At 37.9% G+C, this 20,251-nt stretch overlaps 1 protein-coding gene and 1 long non-coding RNA gene across 29 annotated transcripts in view; one reads left to right on the top strand and one right to left on the bottom strand.

The window, feature by feature from the left end:
- The window catches only part of Adgrl3 (adhesion G protein-coupled receptor L3), a 767,242-nt gene that overhangs the window by 605,606 nt on the left and 141,385 nt on the right, over nt 1-20,251 (top strand). For 19 of the 26 annotated variants that reach the window (XM_063272833.1, XM_063272832.1, XM_063272834.1 and 16 more), the window contains one exon: nt 2,644-2,682. The exons of the other annotated variants lie outside the window; for them this stretch is intronic. In XM_063272833.1, coding sequence (XP_063128903.1) covers nt 2,644-2,682 — 39 coding nt within the window. The remainder of the gene's footprint in view (nt 1-2,643; nt 2,683-20,251) is intronic. 26 annotated transcript variants of the gene reach the window in all.
- On the bottom strand, nt 360-19,887 carry LOC108352841 (uncharacterized). Of its 3 annotated transcripts, none has more exons than XR_005493558.2 (5): nt 19,456-19,887; nt 13,133-13,184; nt 12,413-12,492; nt 11,136-11,281; nt 360-10,572 (listed from the first exon to the last, which is right to left on the bottom strand). It is a non-coding gene; the product is annotated as an uncharacterized LOC108352841 (long non-coding RNA). The 3 variants fall into 3 exon arrangements; XR_005493557.2 differs by having other exon boundaries at nt 361-10,572; nt 11,136-11,394; XR_010057685.1 differs by lacking the exon at nt 13,133-13,184 and having other exon boundaries at nt 11,136-11,394.

Here is a 20,251-nt window from a genome sequence, read left to right as displayed (position 1 = left end):
AGTACTTTCTCAATTTTTTTATGTTAAATTGTAGCAAAATTAGTGTAGGTCCACGCAATTGGTTATTGTTTCCTATAAACTCCTCTTTGAAAATAAGTAGACTGTTTAATGACTGTTTAATCAGAAAGTGGATATTTAGGAAACATTAATAAAAGCATATTAAAATCCATTAGATTCCCTCCCACCCATTGGATGTTTTTTACTGAGATAACTTAACCTAGCTAATATTACCTTTAAGAACTGCTAGGATAAGAAATGAGATTTTAATACAAGCTTCATTTAGTTTTTAAATGACTCAGAATTTTGTCTCTTAGCCAATGAAATTCTCTGTGTTTTATTTCGGTAAATAAATTTAACTTTAAATAAGCAAATTTAAATATGTGGCATTTGAAGAAATATATTTTAGAATTTTTCATACTTTAATAAACATTTAATTTGCCAAATATCTTATATAAATTAAAAACACAAAAGAAAAACTGCATATTTATAAAGACTATCATTTGTATGTGTAACTAAATATTAAATAGAAGACTAACCTCTTGGTTTCAAATGCTGTAACTGAATTCTATGACTTGGACTATTAACATTGTCTTTCCAATTTTGAAAATGAAGAAAAGTTTGAGTAATGTTCATCTTAGAAATTCATTTTTAAAACATTCCCCTTTGGCTAAAAACATCAAAAATAAATAAATAAATAAAGACATTGTAGATTTGTCCTTAACTATCTTTAATTCTGTCTTAGAGGAGAAAAGTCACCACTCATCTAAACTGAGAAATGCTTTTCTATAATACGTTCAAAATTTAAAAAGCCAGACATTTTAACTGAGATAGCCCTTGCTGCTAATTTACCTGTCATGATCAGATACATTTTTAGTCTTTGTTTATTAGATATAATGTATTAGATTTCTTTTTCACACTGAGCAAGAAAGTTTTTGGGTTTTGTTTTGGTTTGGTTTGGTTTTGTCTTTGTTTCCTTTTTAACTTGTCTCCTGTTAGAGTCACACCCAAGCCCCTGATGGGATAATCAACAGTCACCTACATGGTCTGCCATGCTGTGACTTAAATGTGATGTGGCCATAGCTGACTTGATGCTGCTGATGAATATGGTTGCCAGCTATTCTTATCATAATGGGGTGGGAGAACTGAGTTTTATTAATGTTTCATATCTGTAACATGATTTGTTATTGCAATACTTCGTAACTTATTTTAAACATGGTGTTGATGTCTGAGGCTATCAGGTAAAGCTGGAAATTAATGTCACATTCTAACTAGCTACAGCTAATCAGCTTGCCTAGGCTGAATATCAAATAACGACATAATGGGCAAGTTTCCATTCCCAAGGCTTTTTAATGCTCTCTTTTGTTTCCCATTTGGCTCTCTTCAATTGTTTATATAATGCAGTTTGTCATATGTTCATTTGCATGACGGCCTAGAGAGATGGGAGGGCAAAGGTTACTCACGCGCTTGCTGGCTTGCTCTCATTTCCGGTGGTTCCTACTTTCCCTGGGGCCTGGAATAGCCCACCAGATTTGTAAAGTCCACTAGGTACAAAGCAATTGCACCCACATTGAAATTCTGGAGGGGACAGAGCCCTACATTCCCGGGATGGGAGTCACTGATCTGAATGACAGCCTTGTATCCCTGACTGCGTTCTTCATCAGAGTTACTGCTCCCTCACTGAAGAAAGCCCAAATTAGAGTTGGTACAGTAACTAGTAGCTAACTACCCCAAAAGCGTCAGAGCAACTGCTCCCTAAAACTGAATTCTATTTTGCAATTCAAGGCTCATGGCCAAGGGAACCGAATAACACCGGGGCGGGGGGGATGAATCCCCCACAGTCTGATATATAAAAATTTGGGTCACTCATTTAAACAACATGAATGAAGGGTTATTGATTGATTCTTCATTTGGGCACCAGGAGAAAATATTTTGGGCCGGAATACAAACTTGTGTCAACAAAAACAAATTAAATCAAGCTTCTTACCCCACCAGTTTCTAAAATGTTTTCTATTTTGGCCAAGACTGTCAAACAGAATTCTGTAAGAAATAAAAGCAGCAGCAAGTCAGGAAACGAATCACACCCCGTGAGTCTGAAGTTGTCTGACTTTTGGTATTCGTCCCCTAGGCTTAAATAGTCACAATGAATGGGCATTTCTATCTTCCTTATAATAGAATTTTTGAAGGTATGAATGAACACTTCATATGAGCACACGTCAATCATCTAGGCTGTCTTGAAAACCACCCATAATCTCTCTTTAATATAATGAGTTCCAAACTTTTTGCATAATTGACCTAACATCTTATGTCCCCCACTAGTGGCTCATGAATGAGTAACTAACCGGATGTGACCTGGATCATTTCACATGAATGTTTATTGATTTGTACTAATGTCTACTAAATTTATTCAAAGGTTTCTTTCTATCGGCAGCCTTCCACTATCTGTTGTTTAGGTGGGCTGGTCTAAAAAAAGGGGTTTTGGCCACTGTATTACTGCTGCACAACCTTCGTTTTCTGCTATGAAAGTCGTGAAATCAAAAAAGAAAAAAAATGAGGTGTTTATGTAGATGTTTCCTTTTTATTTTTCTTCTGTCACTAACTTGTTTTTTCTATTCTGTGTTTAATCTGCTGTCTTAATGGATTCAGCTTCAGAAAAGAGAGCGCTCTTGCAGAGCCTATGTCCAGGTACTTTCTGTGTTTTTATAAATGTGTACAGTTGTGAATTGTCTCTGTTGGTGATCACGTGTCTGGGCGTCTGAGGAAAAAAAATGATAATGTGCCATATTGAGGTAAAGGAATTTCTGAGAGTGCGTGCAGGGTGGGAATGGAAAGAATGTGTCTGTGGTGAAAAGGAAGCTGGTGACTCCACCTTCTTTAAAGGCCGAGGAATATAGACTAGAGCGAAGGTAAGGTGCAGGCTGAGGCATGTGCACTGCCCTGTCAGGGCTGAGTTTGGTGTAACACCTAAGTCTCCGTTCTTTCGGAGTCACTGAGTAGATTTGATTTATACACTGAATTGTCAGCTCATTCAGAATTAGCAGTCAGAATCGTAGAGGGCAAGAAACGATATAGGATATTTGAAATTATCTTAGTTCTCTTCCAAAATAGTACTCAAGACTCCACACAGGATTGTGATTAGATGCCTCACTTATAGAAAGTTAGTTTCCAGACGAAACGGGTTGTTTAGTATGAAAGAAAACAATACTCAAACCAGCTCGTTCTCTCCGTTGGCTTTGTTTTACCTTGTTTAGTGTGGGTATGGGATGGTTGAAATTTTTTTAAATTATCTATCCAACTATCTATCTATCTATCTATCTATCTATCTATCTATCTATCTATCTATCTATCTATCTATCTATCTATCTACCTACCTACCTACCTATCTATCTATTTTCCAAGACAGAGTTTCTATTTGTAACAGCCCTGGCTGTCTTGGAACTCTGTGTATCAGGCTGGGGACAAACTCACAGAGATTCACCTGCCTCTGCCTCCAGAGTGCTGGGATTAGATTTCTGATTAGTTTTGTTTTATTCTATTTTCTGTTTTGTTTTGTTTTGTTTTTAAAGACAATGGGGAGATCTGAAACCTCTGCCAGTAACTCGGCGTTCTCTGAATGCAAATACATAAGCAAATCCATTTGTGTTTAGAGAAAAATTGCCTCAGAAAGTTAGTGTTTGTGAAGACTGGATGTACAAAGTCAAAACCTTAACAGTTTGTTCACCATCACATATAAGATTGAAATTTTGGCTTTGTCTCCCCAGATTCTTAAGAGCTTTGGTTGATGTAAATATTAGATATCAGTTTGTCCATTTGTATTTTTCCAATGACCTGAATATTCACATCTCCTAATTTTTCAGATAATATAAATCTGGGATAGTTGGTGGATCAATAGACAGCCACTTAACTAAAATCATGTGAAAAGAAACTAGACGACTTTAGGGCAGAATCATTCACGTGATGAAAAGCCCAGCATAGGTAGTCACTGTGATGAGTGAACACTTGTCTCTGCTTAGTCAGTCAGTTCTTTGTTTGGTTTGACCATCATTATTTTGTCCTGACCCATTTAAAAAACACCAGAAATCTATCATTTCCTCAAGAATATGACAAGAAATACAAAGTAGTCTCTGCCCTACGGTTTTAGCATCCAGTAGATAATATTGATGGGTTCAATTCTATTATCTTTCTTTAGTTAGTGTCAAGTGGGGGAAATAGAGAACTTACCTTGACAGGATATGGTGTTCTTGTTTTCTCAGGCACTCAAGGGTGCTTTGGAAGTGTTTGCTATGTCAGTTAAATTTCAGACATACAGACTTACCCAGCAGGGTTTCATCTGTAAGGTGGGGAAAGATTTTTTTTTCCCTTACCCATTTCTAGTCTAATGGCCAAGGACCTTTTAGCAAAAATTTGACAGCATAATGAGATATGGCAGAATAATTTATTAAATATAAACTCTAAGTAACGTGGAAACTGTTGAGAAAGACAACCCAGAGAGGCAGAGACATGGATGAATTTTTGTGCTTGGGTATGATGAGGAGAAGGTCAACTGTGGGTCAGCTGAGGAGGAGCGTGCCAGAGGAGGACAAAGTGATGTGATGTAACCTCAGTAAACTGAGGGGAACACAGCAAGCCATGTTCACTCAGATTTCTGACATCTCTGGGCCTGTGGCTCTCTTTGGAGATGAGCCGGTGTCTCTCAAAATGAAGACTTACAATTTGCTTCAGGACAAGGTCGTGGGGTTTTTATTTTCCGCCCCCACCTTTGTGACCTGCTTCCTTGAAGATTGGTGGGAAAAGTGTGAGTAGCTTTTTATGTCTGCTGATGTCCCAAACGCTGTGATGCCATATTGTGGGGCAAACTATTATGACCCCTAGTCTTATCAATTTCGAACTTGGATTATTTTTTTAAAGAATAAAAACAGAATAGTAATAAATAGTATTCCTGTCCTATGAGGTACAGTGTGAGTTTGAAGGCATCAGAATGGGGAAAAAAAGAGCACTTGGTGAGAATCATTTAAAAGAATATACAAACGACTTTGAACACTGAAAATTACAGGGATTGGTTTTGTATTTACATTTATTTTATGAAATGATGAATATCTGTGAATAAGAAAATGTTAAGGCGTATTTTTCTAAGGTTTTAGAAAAATATCCTTAGGGGGACGCATGGCATGATGGGTAGGGGAAGGACCTCCATGGCAGAAAGGTGGGAAGAGTGTTGCAGCCCTGCCAGGATTGTTTCCAGTTGCAATCTATGCTATCCTTTTAATGGGGCTTTTGGGATAATTAGCTTTCTGGTATTTAAATCTATGAAACGCATGGTCATTCAAACATGAATCTCCAACGGAAAATTAATAGCACAGTTTATTCCACCCCTGGTTTCCTGGTGTTAAAGTTGACTAACTGTGAATAAATGTTTCAGCTATTGACTGAATATCTGATGAGAGACAATACAAACAGAAGCTATTGGTGGTGCAAATGCTCTGCTCAATACTACAAGATGCTCCTTCCGATGTTGTTAATGTGCAGTGCTAGTCTGCGACTTTCAACCGTCAAATGCCGTGAAAACATCTGTGAGGGACTTGAGAAGAAGAGTTTTAATGCAATGGGTGCCTTGCTTATATGTTCAGATGGCTCTTGGTAACATCTGTGAGACAGGCGCCCTGTGTACTTGAAAGGCTTTTGGCATTCAGTCTGAAGTGACTGTTTATCACTCTACATTCCTACAATGTGTGGCCTTCTCATATACATATGAAAAGATTCTTCAGGCACAAGTTTTATTACCTGGATTCATTTATCTTTCAGTTCATTATTTTAAGAGCAGGAGTCTCTTTTATGAATTATAAAAACCCATCCTTTATGTTTTCTTCTTTTGTTGTGTCTTAGCTAGGGTTTTATTGCGGTGAAGAAGCACCATGACCCCAGTAACTCTTATAAAAGAAAACCCTTAATTACAGTTTAGAAGTGTAGTCCACCATCTTCATGGTCATTATGGTAGCTTTCAGGCAGACCTGGTGCTGGAGGTAAAAGTTCTACATCTGGATCAGCAGACAGCAGGAAGAGAGCACCTCAAACCTCAAAGCCCCCTCAGCAGTGACTCATTTCTTCAACAAGTCACAACTACACCAACAAGGCCTTATATACTCCAACAAGGCCACACCTACTCGAACAGGCCACACCTCCTTATAGTGCCACTTCCTATATGAGCCTACAGGGGCATTTTCATCCAAGTCATCACACATACTTTTTATTCTATGCAAAAACAAAAGCACAGCAAAACTAGGTCTACCAATTAACAATTATAAATGACCTGTATGTGAATAATTTTAAATTATTATTAATATATTATTATTTATTATTATATATTTTATTATTATTATATAATTAAATTATTATTCAGGGATGACTTTTAAAATAACACATGAATTCTCAGATATAATAATTTGCATTCTAACATTTTAAAACCATGAGTCCAATACAATTCATGTTTCCTTATTTGACTATGAGCTATATTGTAATAATAAATATTTATCAACTGCTGAAAGATAAAAATTGGTATTTATCACAGTATTAATTTGCCCTGGTATGATGATGATATTTTTTTGAAGTCTGCCATGGTAATATAGGCCTGCTGTTTAGGGGTTTTAAGTAAGAGAATAGCTTGGGTCCCGGAATGACTTCAATATCAACTTGGGCAACATTTAAAGAGATATTGTCGCAAAATAATAAAGTATAGCTGTGGTAGCACATTGTTTTTACTTGTGAAGAGAACTTTGAATGTTTTAAGGGGCGACAAGGCTACCACAAGAATGTAATAAGACAACTATTGTGATGTACTGTTAACAGAAGGGCACTTGGAGATAAGGGGATGTGACTCCGGCAAAAGGAGATAGAAAGGCCGGCCAAGGTCACAGAACTAATGCTGATAACATCAGAACTGCTCTCCTGATGTGCATTTTGTTTTTGCTCCCCCACAATGGTGGAAAACAACGATGGTTTGTTATTAACAATAAGGACATTCGGCCCAGAGAGATGGCTGAGAGTAAGAACAGAGGGCCTGGGTATGATACCTCACACTGCATGGCCGCTCACAGCTACCTGTAACGCCAGTCTGAAGGGATCCAAGGCTTTCTCTAACCTATTCAAGCATTGCATGCTTGTGCCACACAGACATGCCTGCAGACAAAACTCACAACATAAAATAAAAAACAGAGTGAAATTTTAAAAAAGAACATTTGTTAGGCCAGCTTTGTATGTATTGTTCTGCAGAATGCCAGGTATTCTCTATTTTTTTTCATCTTTATTAACTTGATTATTTCTTATTTACATTCGATTAATATTCCCTTTCCCGGTTTCCGGGCTAACATCCCCCTAAACCCTCTCCCTCCCCTTCTCTATAAGTGTTCCCCTCCCCATCCTTCCCCCATTACTGCCCTCCCCCAACAATCACATTCACTGGGGGTTCAGTCTTGGCAGGACTAAGGGCTTCCCCTTCCACTGGTGCCCTTACTAGGCTATTCATTGCTACCTATGAGGTTGGAGTCCAGGGTCAGTCCGTGTATAGTCTTTGGGTAGTGGCTTAGTCCCTGGAAGCTCTGGTTGGTTGGCATTGTTGTACATATGGGGTCTCGAGCCCCTTCAAGCTCTTCCAGTTCTTTCTCTTATTCCTTCAACGGGGGTCCCGTTCTCAGTTCAGTGGTTTAATGATGGTATTCGCCTATGTATTTGCTGTATTCTGGCTGTGTCTCTCAGGAGAGATCTACATCCGGTTCCTGTCGGCCTGCACTTCTTTGCTTCATCCATCTTACCTAGTTTGGTGGCTGTATATGTATGGGCCACATGTGGGGCAGGCTACTCTATTAATTATTTATATCTTACCTTGGGACAGGATGGTTTCCAACTGAACTTTTCCTATCTTACTTGTGTGCATTCTAAGATCACATTCAAGAAAGAAATTTTTGTACTTATCATTCAATATTTATAAGAACATTTGGTTATAACTCTTACATTTCATTATGTTCAGAGTGAAAATGGAGACTCACCAAGTGTTAATTGATTTCCATAGATCACACAGTAATGACCAAAGAGACCGGGAAATCTGAAGCTTATTTGAAAGTTTAAGTACAGTTCACTTATTCCTATAGCCCTGAAACCTGACTTACCTAATTACTAGAGGATAGGAAGCAAGATCTGTCATTTATTTGTCTTCTATTTATTGATGTTTGTGTACTATATTCCAGAAATGGCACAGACTAAAACAATTATCTCTCTTTACCCCCTCCTCTATCTCTCTCCCTCCCTCCCGTACAGGAACATGGACACAGACACACACACACACACACACACACACACACACACACACACACACACACACACACACGATGCATCCATGTTCAGTGGCTGTGTTATCAGTACATTGTACTGCTATATTAAGAAACAGATTTTCAAAGGACACCCTGATTTATAAACATAATTTTAAGAAAAGAAAAAGCTGTTGACAGAGTTATCAGACTAGTTTCCAGAGTGATGTCCTACATTATGTTTCTTTCGGATTTTACAAAATCTGTCAGGTTTCCCATATCACCCAACTTCTCGACCTGGGTACTCTGCTCTCTTCCTGACACACACACACACACACACACACACACACACACACACACACACACACACACGCTGGAACACACAAGCTTAGTAGCAGATTCAGGACTCTCTGGTCATGAGTCAGATGGTGTAACATTTGGGAATCCATGAACCATCAAAAGACCATATGCTTCCAATCAGATGGGTGTGATTTTAATAAGAATTGGGAAGTAGGATATAAATATATACATACAAACAAACTGCTTAGGAGCCAGTGTACTCATGTGTTATACATGTACACATAATGTCGTTCATCTTTTCAACTTTAAAATTCTACCCTTCAGTTTGTAATATTTGTTAGCAACATTGTTCTTTTCTTCAGAAAGAACTATTAAGAATTACTGGTGTTCTTTCTTCCTGCTTTAGATTGAAACATTTTCTTAGTTAATAAATACACCTTTTACCCTTTTGCTACTGCTCCTCAAGTCTCAGGGGTAATATGTTCTCCCTAAAGTCTATAGTCCTGCTTTACTTCAAGAGCGATATCATAGAGATTTTAGCCATACCAAGGCCCAGGTGGTTGTGCCTCCCTTGACATGGGTCCTGGGAACAGCGCTTGAGTCCTCTGTAAGTGAGGCATGCTGCTCTGTTAGGTGTTGAGTCGCCAACTCTCCAGCCTCACCCCAAGGAAGAAGAAATGATGCTCAGACTGCAGCATCTGCTCAAAAAACCATGACCTAAAAATTCAAGCGCAAAAGCGCTCCCAACTGTTGATGGACATGAAGAATTCCACACAGAGTCCAGAAATCTATACCTTAGTAAAAATATCTGCAGACTTTTTACCCATGCTTTCCATTCCCGTGCGCCTAACTCAGACTCTCTGTGAACCGAAGTTGCTGCTCGCACCCTTGACAAAGTGCAAATTGAATTATGCCAGTTTTACTTGGGTGCCTTCGGTGCACGAGACAAGAAGGAGTCTATGTTCCATTTATATTGCTAGGAAGAAATTAATGAGTATTTTCAAGTTCCTTGTTTGGTCACTTAATTGGCTGTGTGACAAAGAGCTCTGTGGTGCATGTCAAACAACTTTCTTAGCCCTCTAATGATTTGTGCTCTGCCTGACTCGTGATACTATCCTGTGTGGCCCGTCAGGCTGCATATCCTTGTTAAAGTGACTAGAATAAATTGGTTGGCAGTGTGCATACAATGTAGTATATTAACCACAGCAACAGGGAGTACTTTTAGCAGTTCTTTCAATGGATTTCCTTGTTTGCCCATAAGCATCAAAGCCAACCCAAACTTTCATTTAATATAATTAAAAGGACATCTGAAAGTAGTTTGAATCACAGCAGGTTCTTGTGGTTTTCTAACCCTTTGTTAAAGCCCTGTGAACTTAATATATTTCACAGCTTGATGAATCTGCGCGTGATTTGTGTCAGTAAGAGAAAAAAATATGTCCGTACCCTGCGTGTTTCTGTTGACCTAAACCTATTGTTAAGAGACTGTTGAGATTAAAGGAAGTTTCTTCTACAAAACTAGAGTAGTTCTCTCTACATAAAGAATAGTTACTAGAATCCCTTCTGATACATTGGGGACATTAACTGCTGCCCCAAAGCAATTGTTGAATCGGAAGTCAGTAAAATGATTTGTAATAAGAGTAGAATGCTTCCTACAGGTGTCATTTGAGAGTTTGAACAGACCAATTCATACTCTAAAAGACCTCCGAAAGGCAATGACAGGTGTTGATGGAGATCCTGTTTTGACACAGACAGAAAGTCATTCTGGGGATCCCTGAAAATTGCCCCTGGTCTTCCATGACCCAGCAGAGATGATTGCCTTACAAAGAGTCATCTCTGCCTCCCCTTTTTGTCCATTTGCTATAGAGAGGCACATGATCCAGCTGCTATCTGTATAGGAATGGGTCGTGAGTGTTCCACAGAGTCCTTCTAGTAAAGATACAGGGAAGCACCTCTCTGTTTCCAAGCAGAATGTTTGTATCTAAAACAAAAGAAAAAATATGTTTCTCTTCCCTTCACCAACTTGTATTCTCTTCATTAATTTTTTTGGATCAAAGCCCAAGTCGTTATTCAATCATCAAGCTTTTAGGTAAACCCCACTCTGCACCACGTTGCTTTCAGAATATACACTTGCCTTGGAAAAATTTTAAATGCATATAACATAAAGGGATACTATTTGTGTGCAAAGCAAGAGAATATACACAATCTTACTTTGTGCTTTTTTTTTAAAAATAGCTTTATGATTACATAGCTAACCAGAAGGAAAAAAGTTATAAAAATAGCATTACAGATTGAAGATCCTACTTTTAGAAACTGTCATTGGCTATTCTGGTATGGGTCAGAAAAATAATGGAAGTTTTAAAGTGTGATTTTCAATAAAGTAACAGCCTGATGGCTTGGAACCAAACAAATGAATCTTTAGGATTGCTCCCAACAGAGTTATAATATTTATAATTTCCCTTATATAATGCATAAATTTTCTACAGACAGTAACAGACACAGCTATGTCTACTTAAACAAACCAGAGGCTCTCCTCATACTCACATCACGGTTGGCAGTCCAGATTCTCACAGGCATTCCTGAGATCAGCTTTTAAGGTTTTCCATGGCTGTACCCTGTTGTCCACATGGTCTTTAGCCCTTAACTCACAAAGTTGCCTTCATAGATTCCAGTCACCCTGCTGTGAAAATCTTCAACAGGAGGCAGAAAATAAGGGACTAATGTTTGTATCCCTTCCAAAAGTCTCCTCACTCAACGGCCTCTAATAAGACCTCAATGGCTTCTGTGTTTATGCAGTGAAATTCTACAGAGAAAGGACAAAACATTAAGCAGGATACGGTGCCCAATGGTTGTCTAATAACAATGGAGAACCAAGGGAGCTACATTTTCATATACTGGTGCTAGGGCCTTGCACAGAATGGGCAAAGGTTCTGGGTTAAACCTCCGTGCCACAAACATACACGTACACGTACACGTACACGTACACGTACACGTACACGTACACACACACACACACACACACACATATATATATATACATACACAAACACACCTACAGACACACACATAGACACACACATGACAAAGAAAAGAATCATATTTTGCATAAATATGTACAGGTGTAAAATATTGTCAAAACTAAAAAGAAAAAAAAAGAAAATGTTATTTACACCTTTTGGTTGGGGATTTAGCTCAGGGTAGAGCACTTGCCTAGGAAGCGCAAGGCCCTGGGTTCGGTCCCCAGCTCCGAAAAAAAGAAAAAAAAAAAAGAAAATGTTAAAATATTGTCAAAACTAATAGTTTGAAGAGACTACATTCTAAAACTGGACTTTCAGTTTTCACAGATTTCTACGTTTTTATTATTTGTTGCTTTTAAACAATTTAACATATTTTGGGGCAATATTTTAGACTTACAGAATATTTGTCCAGGTAATACAGATTCCCTCTTTACTAAACCTTGACAGCAAGATTTTTTTCTTTCATAAATATATTAGGATAAATCAGATGATGTGGCATTCTTTAAAATTCACAGTTCCCTTTAATACTAGTTTAGTTTTTACTTATGTCAGGTTTGTGGGGGCCCAATGCAAGCACTTCATTGGAAGGAACTAGGGCTGTGAAAGTTCCTCCAACTTTTCCACCAGGATTCCTTCTGAAATGCAGAAGCATATGCTTCTTTGAAAAATACTTCATTTGAGAAAAGCCTGATTGTGCTTTGATTGTTAACTCAATCTGGCAACTTTAGACCCTTTGCACCTACAAACTGTTCAAGGACAGAATTCCAAAAGAAAGACAGGTATCTACTCTGTTAGAGCTCATACCCTGTTTCAGCAGCCGGAGTTTGGAAATGAAATCGTGCTCTCAGCAAATCAGGGTATCCCAGTGACGACAGAAATACTACCTAGAGGAATAAGAAGCAGTCATGACATTGAAAGGCTGTAGAATAAAAAAGACATTCTAGGTGGTGAAAATGAAGCTAGGTCCTCACGTGATGAAATAAGCCATGTGCCCAGGTTGAGAATATATTCCAAGGCACCGAGAGAAAAGCTAGCCAAGTGAGGATACTTGGAGAGATAAGGAAATACAAAGACCAACATAGTCATAGCCAATGAGTTGCAGGCTCATACAGTAATATGCAGGCTGTGGAAAGTATTCGGATATGAAAACCATTTAAAAGTGTTAGCCATGATCATGATACTGTACTTTAACAGTATTGAATTGACTGTAAGTTTTATTTTCCACTCCATACATGTCATCAAATTGCTGTACAAATATCGGAAGTCTTCCATTACTCCATTTGCTCGACTGTTAATTTTTTCTTAATTTTTAATTAGTTGTAGAATTTTCTACAATGTATTTAATCATATTTTCTCCCTCAGCTCCCTGCCCCCAGACCCACACACACCGTTCCCTACACACCCAACTTTGCATCCTTTCTGCCCATCCCATTCAATTTGTGCTGCCTACATACTCTTGTATATGTGGCCTTCCACTTGAGCCCAGCCAATCTACCAACAGATACAACCTTCAGGAAAACTTACTCTTCCTCTGTCTTCAGCTTTCAAATTCCAACAGCTCTCCACACTCCCACTTCTGAAGGCTCAGATATTGTTTATGAAAAAGGAACAGGAGGGTGGTAAGAATTAACTGCAAACAAACAGAAGCTTCCAGACACATATGGACTTGCGACTCTTAGTATGCAGAAGACGAATGTAAGGTCAAGCTAGATAAAATCCCACCATTGAGAGAGGAGGTGGACATGAAGTCCCACTAATAAGTGAGTTATGTTTTAAAATGCATTAGCTGATCTTAAGCCTACTCAAGGACTGTCGGTCCAGTGATCCCATTTGTCATTTACCAAAGAATGTCCCATCTTTGCATTATTGTGTCCTTGTGTCTGACTTCTTTTGCTAACTGCTCATACTTTTAACTGGCACTACCTGTCCCTTTGGATCATCTATTTCCAAAACACCCAACTACTGGAATTCAGGTCTCTGAGTCTTTATTGTCACAATACCTTTTTCTTGAATTCTATTTTTCCTTTCTTTTGTCCTTTTCTTATCCGAATAACTTTGTATTATCTGTCAACACCCACCCAATATGGCAGTTACTATGAGGTAATATTCTTTGTCCTGTTCAGCGTGTATATGCTCTTATGTGAGTTTATGGAACACTCAATCGTCCCTGCACCCCAACCCCACTAAGCTGCTTTTTAAGATCAGTTCCCTCTTCCAGCATTAAGCGTCTGGGAAAGAAACAGTGCTACTTTTCCTTCCATATCTTTAGGCATTTAAATTCCACTGAGCTTCTCTTAGATCTCTAAATACTTGCTGCTTACTCAATGCTAAAGGCCCATATTTCCAGTTACCCACTGGAATGGCCATTGCAGCAGGTATCTCGCCTCTGTGGGGGCACAAAACTACCATTGGTACCTTTCTCTCATTCTCTCTTAAATCTGCTTCTCCAAGCCTTTGTTCTTAGCACTTCACTGAATGGGGCCTTGTCAAGGTCGTTATTAATTCAATAATACTTTCTCAAGATCATTAAGGAAACAATGGTGTTAAACCAATGCTCAATGATCAATTTGTATCTGTTTGCTTTTAAAATTGTGGAAGTTTTTTGTTGCTGTTGTTCTTTGAGATTATAGAATAATCACATCATTCTTCCCTTCTCTTTCCTCCCATATACTACTATCCCACTGTCTCTCATCATATTTATGACCTTTTCATTAATTGTTAGAGAGATGTGTGTGCACCTCTCTCTCTCTCTCTCTCTCTCATATATATATATATATATATACATATATGTATGTATGTATACACACACATATAACATACATTTAATCTTATCTGGTCAATCAGAAAAATATGCAATTTTTTATTTTTCCTCCTGATGGACTCCCATAAGGACACTCACTTGCTTTTCCTTCCACCAATTAACACTTATATCTGTACTTCATCAAGAGTTCCTCCATTTCTCCCCAAACTGTTAAGGTTGGGGCACTTCCTAGCCTAATGCTTAATTACCTTTTCTTTGAGTTGTTCCCATGGTGACCTCATTATTTTAGATCTTTGTGATCTTGATGCCTATGATCAGAAATGTTACCCCTTGAACAGACCATTCTTTTGAACTCAACACTTACTGTTCCTTTTAATTATCCAGCATTCCTTTGCAGTGCACTAGGTAGCATGAAAAATCCTGTCCCAGAAATGAATTTTCCATCTTCATTTTTGTGCTCAGTCTCCACTATCACAGTTAGTGGGTTTCATTCCTATATCTGCTGTTTTAATCTTACTCCAAACAGCGTATTGAACATTTGAGGAGCATGTCTCCAATTCAAGACTTCTATGCTAGTTGTTTACTCTGTTGATGGTGGATTTTTTGTTTTTTTTTAGTTTAAGACAGTGTTTTATGTAGACCAGCCAAGAACTTACCATTAGCTAAGGATGATCTTTGAACTCTGAATATACACTTACAATGAGATACATCTCAGCCTCTAGTGTTAAAATTGGTGGAACCCTTTGAGAAACTCTAGCAGTCTCAACAAGGTATATGGTGTACCCCATTTTGTAGGTCAGAGACGCATGGAGATGAAAAGTAGGTAGGTGTAGTCAAGCCGCATATTGGTAAAAAGAACATATAAAAGGGACCCAGAAACCTTGACTTCATCTCCCAGGTGCTGGCGTGAGCATTATGTTTGATTAGTGGAAGAATTGGGGGAAAATGTAAGAAGTAAGAAACTTAAGTGGTTCTTGTCAAGATGTGGTCCAACTTGTCCTTGTCATGACTTAATTCCTGCAAGGCAGCACAATACATTCTAGTTTTAAATCACCATTATCCCTGGGAAGGACCAATTTATTTCCTACAAGATGAATCCTTCTGTTCTGGGGTACAGCTTTATACTTATGCATAATTGCTCTCATCTGCAAGCAAGGAAGGGTAAACTATGAAGTTTCCTTCTTACTGGTATCCAAGGCAACTACAGGTTTAGGACAATTACCTTCTCTTTGTGCCTCCAGCCTTGAAGGAAGATGACTTATGATAGGTAGGCAGACACTCCTGGACTGATTAACATTCTTATTCAGAGTCAAGCAGGGGTTTGACTCTGAAGAGAGAGATGCCAAGTGCTGGCAAGCTGCCTAACTTTGGTCATGCATTTGTTCAAGTTGGAGAATCAAGAAAGAAGTCGATGCCTTTCAGCAAAAGTGTCATGTAAGTGCCTGCAAAATTCTTCTCCTGGGCTTCTTACCCATTCTTTTTAATGAGAAATTATTGACTGCACTTCCCCAAATTTCCGTCTATTGCTAACAGTTCTGTGACATCAGTTCTTCCCCACATACTCAATTATTCTGGATGCAGTTAGATATTCCAGTGGCTTCAATCAATCTACTTCAATTTGTGAGGCCAGACTCATTTAGATCTTTCTATCTGGTGTCATTCATTCAAGTACTCTGTAAGCAAGTCAAAATAGGCAAATCTATATTCATCAAATTTCTTACAATCTCTTAATACGCAAACACACACACTACTCTTCAAGCATAAAACAAGAACCTTTTCTTTTTTCTTTTTCTTTTTCCACATTTTGATTAAATAGCTGTTTGGTGCCCACCACAAGCTTTTTTCTACCCTTTACCAACTGGCTTTAATTCATCTACAAATTATGTTTAGTGTTTGAAATCTCTGCCTTTCTTCATCCCCAGAGAAAGAATGGTGACTTTGAACCCCAATTCTACTCCATGTTTGTAGCTAATTAGCTTCACCAAGTCATTTAACTTCTCTGGGTCTCAATTTTCTCACTGTAATGTGACAATGGCAAGAATCTGTACATTAGTGGCCTCTTGAGAGTGGCTTCTTGAGTCAGTACATATGAACCATGATGATGCATCTGATTTCCTGACTCAACAATGTTTTTAGTGACTTCTTGTTGTCTGTGGGAAGAACTGCAAATGTCTGACATAGCTTGCAAGACTCCTGAAACCTAGCCTTTACTTATTGTTATTACCAGGGAAATCCTTGGGCTCTTTGCTTGGTTATCGGGAGTTGTTTTCATTTCCCTTAAGACTCAGTTATCTCTGTGTAAAAAGGGGAAGGCTGCATGTCTCAACTCCTTGGGTGGTGCTGAACCTCAGTTTGGAAGGGTCTAACTTCGTGGAGCTTTTCTGACAGTCTTTATACCTCTTCCTATTGTTACAGTGCTCCCCATGTTGGATTTTAATTACTTGTTTAATTGTCTGCCCTCCCTATATTACCTCATGGAGGGAAGGGAGAACAGCTGTCAGTTTCTTGCTGCCTTCTAATCACCTGGCACATTGAAGGTGCTCAATTAATGTGTGTTGCATGAATTTGAGTCTTTAACAAAGTGAGGGTCAAGTCCATAGCTGTATTTAATTTCTGCGGTAAAACACAGATTGCCTTGACAGCACTCGGTCATTTCACCCTAAATTAAACTATACTTTTAAAGCAATGAAATCAAATGGTACCTTGAAAGCAATCCTTTTGTTTTCTTTTATTTTCTGTCCAACAATGGCTCTCATAAACTGTTTCCTCTACAGAATTCTAGTTTCATGTTCAGTTAAAGGTTCTTATTACTATATTAAGGTCAGTTGTGTTATACAATCTAATTTTAATTAAGACTTGAAAATGCCAATACTTCAATGTAATATAAAAGGGAGTTCAGGGATTAGTCATTTTTTATATGCTTAATAATATTAAATGACAGTGGTTATAAAATGAACCTTTGGTTTATTGATCAGATGTGTAAATATCAGTCACTCAACTTGACTTCTAATAAAAAACCTGCAAGTTATAAACTGTTTTGAAGACTTTTTGAGCATCTGACCTTTAAAATTTTGATTTGAATCAATATCTAAATCCAGATTGAATCACAATGTGTCCTATTCAGTTATGATTCTAAACTTTTGCTTTATTTTATTCTCAGCTGATGAACTTCATATCATGAAGCAAAAACAAAAAAATAAAGAAAAAATGCCTTTAATTTTTATAATTATAAATAAATATAGAGCATATTTATATCAGTGTATAAATAAATGTATATAGTGAAATACATCATCAAGGTTGATGTGAATATCATTTTTGGAATTTCCCTCAATAATTAGTCCTTTTTTTTCAAACAACAAAAAGTATATTAAAACAAATGAAATTGGCCATTACGTCTACTAATGTGTGTGATGTCATTGAGTGAGCTATTATGGAGTAGACCACAGTGTTTGTAGGATCTGACATTGACCACTATGCTGTAATTTGGAACACAGCTATATATGTCAAAAAGTACATTGGGTGAAAGAGCGCACAGAATTCTTGAGGCCTTTTTTTCCCCAGTTCGTTTCAAGATTCAGTCAGGATAAATTTTTAAGAATGAATGTAAATATTATGAAGAACAGAGCACTATTGTTGAGCATGATTATGATAAATATTGATAAAGTTGTATTGAGGTGGATCTCAAAAACTAGATTTTGAAGTACCGAAACAAATATTATTAATGTAAATATAATCATTTTATTTTGAATGGGTGTTTGTGGCATATGGGCCTGTGTACAATATGTGCCTGATGCCTTCAGAGGCCAGAAAAAGGTATTGCATTCCCTGGAATTAGAGTTACAGATAGTTAGGAGTTCCCATCTGGTTTCCAGGTCTCGAATCCCGATCCTATGGAAGATCAGCCAGTGCACCTAAATGATCGAGTGAAATATTACTTTGATTGCTCATGAGTTTTTCAAAGGAGGTCTGCAGTTTCTTAGTTAAATGTGTGCACCGTTTGGAACACTTGCTCTTGGCTTTCAAATGGGCTGTACGCCACTAGCCTGCCATGCCATCTTCTCCCTCATTTTTTGTAAAACAAGTATATACAATTTTTATCCTTCACTCAAATGCAATGCATTCTAGTCTTTTCTTTTTAATCTTTCCAACAAGAATCTCTGACTTAAAGTGCCATTTGCTGTTGGGTGTTTAGCTCTATTGTGTGCTGGCCTTATACCTTGGAGCAACCAAAGCACAAGGGCAAAAGTTTTTTGTTCCTAACCTGACTTCACGGCCTTCTTTCGTGGCACATCATAGTTGTTACTGCCTTACTGAATTGCATAAACTCTGAATTTGACCTTGAAAATTTTGATTTGAGTCAATATCTAAATCCAGATTGGAGCACAACGTCACCTGTTCCAGTAGTAATTTTAGACATCTGCCTTATTTTATTTTCAACTGATAAATTTTACATTCTGTAGTTGAACCAGTTTAAACTTATTCCTGTCTAGTTACCAATGAATGTGACTCAGACTATGGGTGTTTTATTTGTCTTTGACAGTTACTTGGGGGTCACCCCTAAGCTAGTTTTCTAACTGCTGACCAGGCTACTTCTTCAGTGCACCCCAAATACCGCTGTTTCTCCCAGCCATGTGCTCACTGTCTACCTACTCTCATGATGGTTTCCTCCCCTCTCTCACCCTTCTTCTTTCTTCTCTGAGCAACTCACATTCAGGTAACTCAAAACCTGTTTTTATTTAACCCAATAGTTTTGAATTAAGGAACAATGTTTGCACAACAAAAGCCGGTAAACAAGAGAACTCAACCAGGTCTCCTGGAGCAGAATTTAGTCTTACAATACATAACAATAACAACAGCCCAAACCTCAACAATTACCTCCCAGTTTCGTCTAAATAAACAGGTTCTTTCTCTTACGATAATAAACAATATAGCACCCATTGTAGAAATTATGTCTGGCTCTTCCTCCTAACTCAATGTTTCCAGAAATAAGCCTCAGACTCAAAATATATTCACAAATACCTGACCATATAGCATGCTCTTTGACTAGACAGACCATAGGTAAAATAACTCATTTATTTAAACCTACATTCTGCCATGTAGCTGGTTTCCAGTGCTTAGGTGCCCTACGTCTGATTTCTCACATCTTCCGGGCCAATCTCTGTGCCGGGCTCTATCCCATAATTCTTTCTGTCTCCCGGATGTCCCACCTTCCAGTTTACCCTTTCCGATAGGCCATATGTTTTTTAAATGACAGGTGATGCATCCATTCAATACTCAAGATATTCTCTCTACAACATTATAAAAGTGAAAACTAAAGAATAATCAAAGAAAATAACTGTGTTGTTAACCAAAGGTTGGTTTGGATTCACTATGGAAATGTGGAGTACACTTTTTTGTCCTCCTGAATTCCAACTCTCTTTTTCATTCCCTCCAGCTCACTGTATTTTCCTTCAAAGCCATGGGGATATTTGCCCTTTTATCCTCCCAGAACACATAACAAAAAGCTATAAAAATAAAAATGGATGCTTTTATTTTCTTACTGTTTCTTATTGTCATTAATTATTTCATAACAAAAGTAAGTTATGCTAATCTAATGGCTACTAATATATTCTGAGAAAGCATATCTTTTCTAAAGCACAGAGCCTACTGAGAAAGGAAGATAAAAATACAGATAACTTTGGTAAACACGAATAATCTTTAAATGGAGTCTGTTGTAATGTGAATGTTTCCATCTTCTCCTAATTCATATCTTGAAATTCTGTGCTCATTGTAGTGGGGTCAGGAAGTTGAACATCTGGAATATGATTAGCTTGAGACTAAGGAACCTTCATGAAAGGCATCGGTGCCTTATGAAAAATTGCTGTTTGTTTCTTTCATCCACT

This window comes from Rattus norvegicus, chromosome 14 (assembly GCF_036323735.1).
Source record: "Rattus norvegicus strain BN/NHsdMcwi chromosome 14, GRCr8, whole genome shotgun sequence".
Classification (NCBI taxonomy): Eukaryota; Metazoa; Chordata; class Mammalia; order Rodentia; family Muridae; genus Rattus; species Rattus norvegicus.
The sequence above is the reverse complement of the archived record's forward strand: the minus strand, read 5'-3'. Positions and strand labels throughout refer to the sequence as shown.